This window comes from Cannabis sativa, chromosome 1 (assembly GCF_029168945.1).
Source record: "Cannabis sativa cultivar Pink pepper isolate KNU-18-1 chromosome 1, ASM2916894v1, whole genome shotgun sequence".
Lineage (NCBI taxonomy): Eukaryota > Viridiplantae > Streptophyta > Magnoliopsida > Rosales > Cannabaceae > Cannabis > Cannabis sativa.
In genome coordinates, this window is record NC_083601.1 from 36,173,909 (window position 1) to 36,183,801 (window position 9,893).

Consider the following 9,893-nt stretch of genomic DNA (forward strand, 5'->3'; position numbering starts at 1 on the left):
AACTTATCATTTGGAGTTAGATCTTTGAGTGAATGAAAAGTAACCTTTGAATTTTGCAACTCGGTATTCTTCTTGCATGGGAATTGAATAAGCACGAGTGTTCCCTTTTTGTTAAAAAAAAAAAGGCAAAACAAAACTCCCGCATTACTGGGAATTTGAATATCCTGGGTGGGTAGTTCACAAACAGACAAATTTCGAGGACATGATCGTAAATAAACATGAAGAAGAGGGGCATTTTTTTGGTTAAAAAAACAAAAGGCAAAAGGCAGAGTGAAAATCCAAAACAGAGTCTGGTAGAGGAGAATCGTAGATGCTCCTTTGAATTGAAATTTTCATGAGTCGAGTAAAGTGAGTGACTAGTCTAGTCGTAACCCAAAAACGACATCTCACCGGAAACCAACTGCCAGCCGTTTGAAACAATTGAAATTCCGATTTAGCCCCTGGTGAAGCCCCAATTTTACAACACTAAACCCTAGCCTACCACCCCATTTCTAACAAAACGCCAGGGACACAATCTGGGAAAGGGAAAAATATCACTACAGGGACCCCAAAACGACGACGTCGATGAGCAGCGGTAGCAGGCTCAGATCCCCTGCGGCAATGCACCACCGTAGCAACCCTACGCCTTCTTCCTCTTCTTCTCTTCCCTTGGTCGTAACCCTCAATTGCATCGAAGACTGTGCCTTGGAGCATGAGTCATTGGCCGGCGTCGCTGCCGTCGAGCACGTCCCTCTCAGTCGCCTTGCCGACGGTAAGATCGAGTCTGCTGCTGCCGTCCTCCTCCACTCCCTTGCTTACCTACCACGGGCCGCCCAGCGACGCCTCCGTCCTTATCAGGTGATCTTATGCCTCGGCTCCGCCGATCGCTCCGTCGATTCTGCCCTTGCCTCTGACCTCGGACTCCGGCTCGTCCATGTCGACACTTCCCGTGCCGAGGAGATTGCTGATACTGTCATGGCGCTCGCACTTGGCTTGCTGCGCCGGACGCACCTTCTATCGCGCCACACTCTCTCGGCTTCAGGATGGCTCGGTTCGGTCCAGCCACTCTGCCGTGGGATGAGGCGATGTCGTGGCCTCGTTTTGGGGATCGTTGGTAGATCTGCGTCGGCTCGATCTCTGGCTACTAGGAGTTTGGCTTTCAAGATGAGTGTGCTCTATTTCGATGCTCCAGAGGTACGATTTTGCAATATTCTTTCTAAATCTTCCATCAATCCAATTCAAATTCAATACCAGTCTTTGGTTCTTGCTACAAATAAGCTTCATTTTCAGCATAGTTTAGTAACCTATGTGTGTTAATATGAATAATGTAGATTTTGTATATCAAATGAAATGAAGAAGAATGTCTTTTGTTCTTGTTTATGGAAATTGTAGTATAGAAATGAGAATAACGATTATTTATTTTTTCATTCCAATGTATGATCCCCAAGTTTGAATTCGTCTAAGTTAAATGACTTTCATATGATTCTACTCTTTTTGTTTGTGATTTCATATTCAATTGGATGATAAGTTAAAATGACCTCATTGAATGGAAACTGACTTGGTTGTTTTCGCCTATCCGTGGTCTGTGCATCTATTTGAGAATACTATTTGTTGAACTTGGTTTTGTTTTTTAATTATGTCTTTTTGTTAAACACACTCAAACAGGGGACTGAAAGCGTCAGGAGGTCTAAAATAAACTTTCCTTCTGCGGCCAGAAGAATGGATACTCTTAATGATTTACTTGCTGCAAGTGACCTTGTTTCTCTTCACTGTGCTTTGACAAATGAAACGATTCAGATTATTAATGCCGAATGCTTGCAACACATAAAGCCTGGTACTTTTTTTGTATTTTTATCATTTTGTTGGAGATCGGGTGAATTGAACGCTGTTTGGGTTCTTTTCTTTCCAGTGGTATGACTCCTCCCCTTCTTCTACAGGGGCATTTCTTGTAAACACTGGTAGTAGTCAGTTGTTAGATGATTGTGCTGTCAAGCAGCTTTTAATTGATGGAACCCTTGCTGGTTGTGCTCTGGATGGTGCTGAAGGGCCTCAGTGGATGGAAGCATGGGTATGCTGAGTAGTTATGTTCGATTAATTTATTTAGCAAATGTATTTCTTTTAAGAATCTAAAGACGATTATTATCTGCTCTAATTTCCCACTTGTTGAATAACAATTATAGTCACTTACTTCTATCCTCGTTTTTCATTCGTCATCTTTCCATGTTTTCAGTCATGGTTGATTTCTCATTTGTTCCCTCCATAAAATACGAGGCTTTTTATCATCAGTCAACTATGATTCCTTGATATCTAAGTTTGACTTTGTATTATGAGGTAAATGTGTATTAAGTTTAATATATAATCACATATTTCTTCAGGTAAAGGAAATGCCCAATGTTTTGATACTTCCTCGAAGTGCAGATTACAGTGAAGAAGTCTGGATGGAGATAAGGGATAAAGCTATCTCCATATTGCAGACATTCTTCTTCCAGGGGATTGTTCCAAAAAATGCCATTTCGGATGAAGAGGAAGAGGAAACAAGTGAAATCACTGAAAATGAAGCATATGATAAGAAAGATGGAAGTCTATTACAAGACTCACTTGTTGAGCAGTTAACTAATGTCATTCAAGTAACTCCAGAAAGCTCCCACAACAAAGTTGCTAAAGAGCCAAAAGAGACAATGCAGGCCCAGGGTTCAGGACTGTCTCAAAATACTGCCTCTCGATCTGATGGTAGGCGCAGTAGGTCTGGGAAGAAAGCCAAAAAGAGGCACACACGCCAAAAGTCCTGGCAAAAATTAGAGGATCCTTCTGCCCCAGAAAAGGAGAGTACCTCACATCGAGATGATGATACTGCTATGAGTGGAACAGATCAAGCTCTGAGTTCTAGTTCTAGGTTTGCATCTCCTGCGGACTCTAGAAATAGGAAAACTACAGTGGAATCAATTCAAGAATCACCTTCCAGCCAGCTTGCAAAATCAATCAAGAGGCTTAGTGGAAAACCAGCTGAGCTTTTGAAAGATGGGTATGTTGTAGCCCTATATGCAAGAGATCGTCCTGCTCTTCATGTATCCAGACAAAGAGCTAAAGGTGGCGGTTGGTTCTTAGATACAATGTCTGGTGTAACAAAAAGGGATCCTGCAGCGCAGTTTCTTGTTGCTTCAAGAAGCAAGGTTTTGCTCATAATAATTTCCCTATCTTCTAATAAAAATTGTAGCCTTTTGTTATTTTTTATTATGTAGTCAGCATAGCTTTGATTTGTTCACTCTCCAGCTGCTTATCTGATATATTATACAAATCGCACTTGTGTAGGATACAATTGGGCTACGATCATTTGCCGCTGGTGGAAAATTATTGCAGGTTATTGTAATTTGTTATTGAATTGGCAGTTGGCTTCTTATTAAGAAACACTGTCGGAGTCTTATATAAATACTTATCGTTAATCTGACAACCTGCCCTGGTTAATTATTATTTTCATGTAGTGCGATAGCTAACTCAGCTTCTAATTTCACCTCACAGATTAATAGAAGAATGGAATTTGTGTTTGCAAGTCACAGCTTTGATGTTTGGGAAAGTTGGATGTTAGAAGGTTCTTTGGAGGAGTGCAAACTGGTTAACTGTAGAAATCCACTGGTAAGTTGCACTATGATAGTTTATGAACTTTTAAGTATGTTGCCTTCTCCCAAAATTTTTGAACCTTTATTTGTGGGAGTGTCATCGGCCCATAGTTTAATTCCCTCTTTAACCATGGAGCTAAGGTCTTGAGGTTTTACATTCGTGTTCATGTCAGGCATTCAATTGTCTGATCTGTTTGTTCTGCCTTGAAAACTGTTTGAGTCCTGGTACTCTTAAAGTGCTTGTTCTGATAGTTAAGTGAGCAGTTCCAACTTCCAAATGGGGGACTCAGTTTCGGATGCCTGAAATTGAACAGTTCCTCTTGAAATCTTCTCAAGTAATAATAATTTAAATTTAGAACTACACCACAGCTTATGGGCTTTCTTGATGCATTATTTTCCTCATCTGGATACATTGAACTGTTTAAAATTTGTCTTGTTTTTGATTCCATTTTCAATTCTAAAAAGCTCACTAATAGACAGAATTACATTTATTGACCCTTTTCACTTTCAAACTGATGCTTTACACCAAGAGACATTACAATGATTATGAACTTTGTTGGATCATAGTGAATCGAAGAATCTTCTTACCCTCTTTACTATCCTTACCGTACTATGATTACCTTCTGATTTCCATAATCAATGCAAACTGTAGGCTGTTTTGGATGTCAGCATAGAGATTCTGGCAGCAGTCGGTGATGACGATGGAGTCACTCGCTGGCTCGATTAGATTCAAAAGGTGAGAGAAGCCTGACATTTTTGTTTAACCTTTTTACATGTGGTTTGTATTAGTTCAAGACAGCTTGAAAGTTTTAACTTGTAAATCATTCCTTTGTTTTGATTTTCTCTTTTTCATTTCCTATCTTATAATTTTTATCTTCATCAGTTCTGTAAGACAATATTATTTTCCTGGTGGGTTATTTGGCCTCCTGATGAAGTGAATGTACTCGTATTATTATACAACAGATACTGACTTCCCATTGTTTAGTGTTCACCCTTCGTCAATGACATTAAATGAAAGGAAAGGAAAACTATAAAAATTTGAAAATTATTGTCTTTGTTGAATTGGTTAAGACTAAATTGAGTGAATTTAAATATTTAGGGTGCTATTGAAAGTAACTGAAATAATTACACTGCATAATTTTAAAATAAAAGATTATTTGGATGTAAGTGGTAATTAAATCTGAATTGTTATTGTTATATTTACCAAAACAATTGGTAACTACACAATAAATAAATATTGTACAATATTTTAATTTTTATTTATTTATTTTGAATATAATAACCAATTTTATTACTTAAAAAATCAAATAATACATTGCTTATTAAATAAGGGAGAAATTTCTTCCAACCAATATTTAATATAATAATTACTATTATAATATAACAAATATTTAATATACTTAGATAAATTTTGTTGACGCAGCTTTTTGTCTACTGATCTAAGAAAATCGTAAAAATAAAGAGAACTACGGTGAATTAATTTGACTAATAAAACTACAATAAATTAAATACATACCAGGAATTTATAGTAGTTTACCCTCATGTTGCGATGGTAATGGGGCTGCGTTTACTTTTTATTTTTATTGATTAGATCTGACACACCAGAGTTATATTCTCAAGAGTGTGGATAAAAATATAGCAAAGGATTTCTAAGTAAAATCTTAATCGAGATTTATGAATATAAGATTCATGGGAGACTTAATATTCATAAATCTGATTTAAATTAGTGGTTGTAAGATTCTTGGTAATAATAAACCAATAAAATGTAAAGAAATGTGTGTATCAATGGTGTTTTGAGGTCTAGTGTCGACTAAGTATGGTGTTTTGTAACAGGCTGAAAAATTTAGGAAAACAATGATAAATATGTCATAGTTCGAGAGGCAAAAATCTTAAATAGTCTTAATACTATCATGATAAATAATATTACATTAATTTCAAAATATAACATTTTTTTTATATGTTTGTATATATATTAGTCTCTAGGTAAAATTACAAATTTTCCTCTAACATATAACAATATTTTTTCCGTCATTAATTTTGAATCCTATAACTAATTAATATTTATTTAGTTACAATAGGATTAGTTAGAACACGGTATAGTTAAAATAGCTAAAAGGTCAATTATTTAACTACGAGGTAAAAAAAATTATAAAAAAATGTAATTCTATCAAATGAGCTATTATTTTTATTTATTTTTTTTATGTTTGTTCTGATACTATGTTAAAATTTAAGATAATGTGAATGAGGTTCCATCTCAAAATCAATTGATAACGGGAGGAGTAGCCCATCAATCTTATATATTCTATTATCTTTCCACACATTAATAATGTAAAACTCTCTAACACCGTTTGAAATTTAAGAAGTAGCGATTAATAATATTTTATAATAATTATTAAATTATAATACGTAGATCTTAATTAATGTTATAATTTTTTATTGTAATTTTCAAAGTATTTATATAATAAGAAAAAATATTTTTTTTAATAAAAATGAATTATTCAACATCTAATAATTAATGTAAGGTTATTAACTAACATTAACACAAAATATTCAAAAGTTGATTGGGACCGGCCATAGGAAGGGGGATTATATGTTTTGGATGAATTGAGATTACCAGTATATGCAGCTCCTAGTGTTGATTTGTCTTCTTTTTGTTTGTCTCCTTAGTCTTCTAGTTTTTATTTGTGGCACTCTTGCCTTGGTTATGTTTCACAGTCTCCTTTAAACTTTTTAGCTTCTAAAGGAACTTTAGGAAATTTGCAACCTCATAATATTTTTAATTGTAGTGGATGTAAACTTACAAAATTTACTGCTTTACATTTCAATAAAAGTACAACTTGTTCTTTGTACCATTTGATTTTGTACACTCTGATGTGTGGGAACCCTTTCCTGTTGTTAGAAAAGAGAATTCTCGGTACTGTGTTTCTTTTATTTATGATCACACTCGTTTTTGTTAGTTTTTCTTATGAAACATCGTTCTGACTTTTATAGTATTTATGATCGTTTTTGAACTTATGTAAAAACTCAACATGATGTTGTAATGTTTTAGATGTGATCAAGATGGTGAGTATACTTTAAATAAATTTATTGATTCACTTACCTTAGATGGCACTGTGTATCAAACTTCTTCTACTGATACACCTAAACAAAATGGTATGGCTGAAAAAAAGTATAGGCACATTATTGAAATTGCTCGTTCTCTTTTGTGGTCATCTTCTATTCCTTGTTAGTTTTGGGGGGAGGCAGTTCTAACTGCAATTCACCTAATTTATATGATTCTGTCTTCTATCATTTAGGTTTGTATCCTTTTGAAAAACTATATGGTTGTATTCTTGATTAATCTTCTTTAAGAGTCTTTGGTTCTTGATAACTCTATGTTATAGAGTTAATTTTTATGCTTTTAAACTAAAGTATTGTGAGGAGAGTAGTGAAAATGTGTTTATTTTGCTTAATTTTAATTAGTTTTAGTGTTATTTTCTATTTAGTAATCTAACCTTTAAGTTTTGTAAATATTGATATTGTTGGGTGTGTTTTTCCAATTAACTGTGCTTATTTTGTTGAAAAAGGAGGAATTAAATTGATAGGTAAAAGAAAAAGAAGCAAGGAAGAAAAGAACCTGAAAAGCAGGTGATTGCTGAAGCAATGTCTTTGAAGTGAATTCGGCATCTGGCGATGACGTGGAAACACGAATTTCACTTATCCACCTCGGCAACTTCGGTCCGGTCACTCAAATTGCACCAAGCCGGTGACGTGGAAGAAAGGGGTCTAACCCTAGTGGGCCAAAGTGGAAAAGTTTGGGCTTCTATTTTGGGGTATGAAGTTTGTACCCTAAAAACCCAACAACAAAAGAGAAGGAAAAGGGAGTACACCATAATCATCTTCATCATCTTGGACTGGACAGTACTTGAGCAGCTGCATTTTTTTTATGGAGGAGCTTTAATTGCAGCAGGAAGTACACGAAGAAGAAAGAAGAGGGGACCAAGCCTAGTGTTTGAATTTTCTTTTACCCTTTCTTGATAGTCTTCTTTATTTTTCTCTTTGTTATTGTTGTTTGTACTTAGTATTCAAAACTTCTTGAGATTGTAAAATTGGGCAGCAGCCATGGATGAAGTATTTTTAGCTTGGATTTTATCTTTTTATTTGAATATGAGCTAAGCTTTTGAGGCTTGAATGACTATGAACTTCTAAGTTGGGTATGATTAAATTTTAAGCTTACTTTAGCATTTGTTTGCCTTTGTTCATTCAAGTGAGTTTCATTTTAATTGATTGTTGTTTCTTGGCCATGAATAACAATTTGCTAAGCTAGATCTTGTCTTGGAAGGGCTAGATCTAGTAGTTCAACAGATAATGAAGCAAGTGAAAACCTAGATTTAGGCTTTTCTTTGTAAGTGGATAGGAATATTTCATTTACCTTGCATAACTTACCAAATGAATGCTTGAATGGTGTCTGTATTTGGTTTAATATAGGAATATATTAAGCTAAATGGTAGAATTAAAGTTGTGAGTGTTGGAAAATTCTCACAAGCACAGAGGAATTTGTTGTTATCTCTGTGCGGAATGCTTTGAGTAATCTTTGAACCAATCTTTGTCTTATTTGTAAAAAAACACGACTAGAAGGAATTAGTTATTCAAGCCATTTTGCCATATTATATTTTTTATCTTGCGACCAATTTGTTTTCTAGCGACGGTAGTTTTAATTTTAGCAAGTTTAATTCTTGTCAATTTTAATTTTGAATCATTACTCAACCATTTACATATTATTTCTTTTTATTTTAAGTTGTAATTAGTTGATTTTATATCGAAACTTTGTTTGCACGATCCTGTGGAGACGATCTTACTTATCACTTTATTACTTGTGTATTTGCGTATACTTGCGTATATAATTTTTCACAACAAGTTTTTGGCTTGAATTCTTAGGGATTGAAACTAAAAATTGTGTATTATCAACTATTTTGCAATTTATTTTACGGTTTAAAGTTTTAATCCTATTTTGGTGCGCTTTGAATTTTTCTTTTCGGAGTGTAATCTAGTGTATGAACGAGCAAGAAGAAGACCTTGAACTTGCTCCTATTGACCCCGAAATTGAAGGCACTTTCAGACAAAGGAGGAAGGAACAAAAGGCTAAAAAACGCTGCAATATGGCCGATGGGTTTGAAGTGGAGGTGCTCATAATGAAGCCAATCCTATTGCTTTGGTAGATGATAGAGCCGAGCAATAAGAGAGTATGCAGCCCTATGTTCAATGAGCTAAATCCGGGTATTGTGAGACCGAAATCCAAGCACCTCACTTTGAGCTCAGCACTTGTCATGTTTCAAATGCTCCAAACGGTTGGTCAATTTGGTGGGTCGCCAACGGAAGATCCTCGCTCCATATTCGCTCATTTTTGGAGGTGAGTGATTCTTTCAAGCTACAAGGAGTAAGTGAAGAGGCTTTAAGATTGAAGTTGTTCCCATTTTCCTTGAGGGATCGGGCTAGAGCATGGCTTAACACTCTTCCTCCGATTCGGTGACTAATTGGAATGACTTGGCTGAAAAATTCTTGAGAAAGTACTTTCCTCCAACAAGAAATGCAAAGTTTCGAAGCGAGATCATGTCCTTTCAACGCAGTTGGAAGATGAGACTACTAGTGATGCATGGGAAAGATTCGAGGAGTTGTTAAGGAAGTGCCCACACCATGGTATTCCTCATTGTATTCAACTTGAGACATTTTACAATGGTCTCAATGCGTCTAGGATGGTGTTGGATGCTTCGCTAATGGAGCCATTCTTTCCAAGTCTTACAATGAAGCTTTTGAGATTTTGGAAAGGATAGCTAGCAACAACTATCAATGGTCGAACTAATAGAGCTCTACAATGAAAAAGTAGCGGGTGTTCTTGAAGTAGATGCTTTGACCGCTCTAACCGCTCAAATGGCCTCGATGACCAACATTTTGAAGAATATGAATATGGGAGGGAAGTGTACAACCAGTAGCTTGCCATTCAAAGGGCGAGAAATCTCTTGTGTGTATTGTGGTGATGGGCATACTTTTGAAAATTGCCCTTCAAATCCGGCTTCGGTTTGCTATGTGGGTAATCAAAACTTCAACCGCAACAACAATCCATACTCAAACTCCTACAATCCGGCATGGAAGCATCATCCGAACTTTTCATGGGGAGGTCGAGGGCAAGTTCAAGTGGAGCACGAGGACAAGGAAAGCAATCATTCCCGGGTTTTCTCAACAACCAAGACCTCGACAACCTCACCAACCTCGAGGCTCTCAAACTAGTTCTTTGGAGAGCTTAATGAGAGATTATATGGCCAA

At 35.9% G+C, this 9,893-nt stretch overlaps 1 protein-coding gene across 1 annotated transcript; it reads left to right on the forward strand.

The window, feature by feature from the left end:
- The first annotated feature begins 269 nt into the window (after positions 1–269).
- LOC115706406 (C-terminal binding protein AN) lies at positions 270–4,555 on the forward strand. The gene is made up of 7 exons (XM_030634047.2): positions 270–1,173; positions 1,645–1,813; positions 1,917–2,047; positions 2,355–3,149; positions 3,289–3,336; positions 3,496–3,609; positions 4,246–4,555. The coding sequence occupies exons 1-7, from the start codon at positions 565–567 to the stop codon at positions 4,318–4,320; spliced, it is 1,941 nt and encodes a 646-aa protein (XP_030489907.1). The 5' UTR covers positions 270–564; the 3' UTR covers positions 4,321–4,555.
- The last annotated feature ends 5,338 nt before the right edge of the window (positions 4,556–9,893 follow it).

What these genes read in the sequence shown, in the direction of transcription:
- LOC115706406 (XM_030634047.2), top strand. Translation starts at nt 565, where the DNA reads ATGAGCAGCGGTAGCAGGCTCAGATCCCCTGCGGCAATGCACCACCGT. An exon ending in CTTGCAACACATAAAGCCTG is followed by an intron (nt 1,814 to 1,916) that starts GTACTTTTTTTG and finishes CTTCTTCTACAG; the next exon opens with GGGCATTTCTTGTAAACACT. An exon ending in CTGGTGGAAAATTATTGCAG is followed by an intron (nt 3,337 to 3,495) that starts GTTATTGTAATT and finishes TTCACCTCACAG; the next exon opens with ATTAATAGAAGAATGGAATT.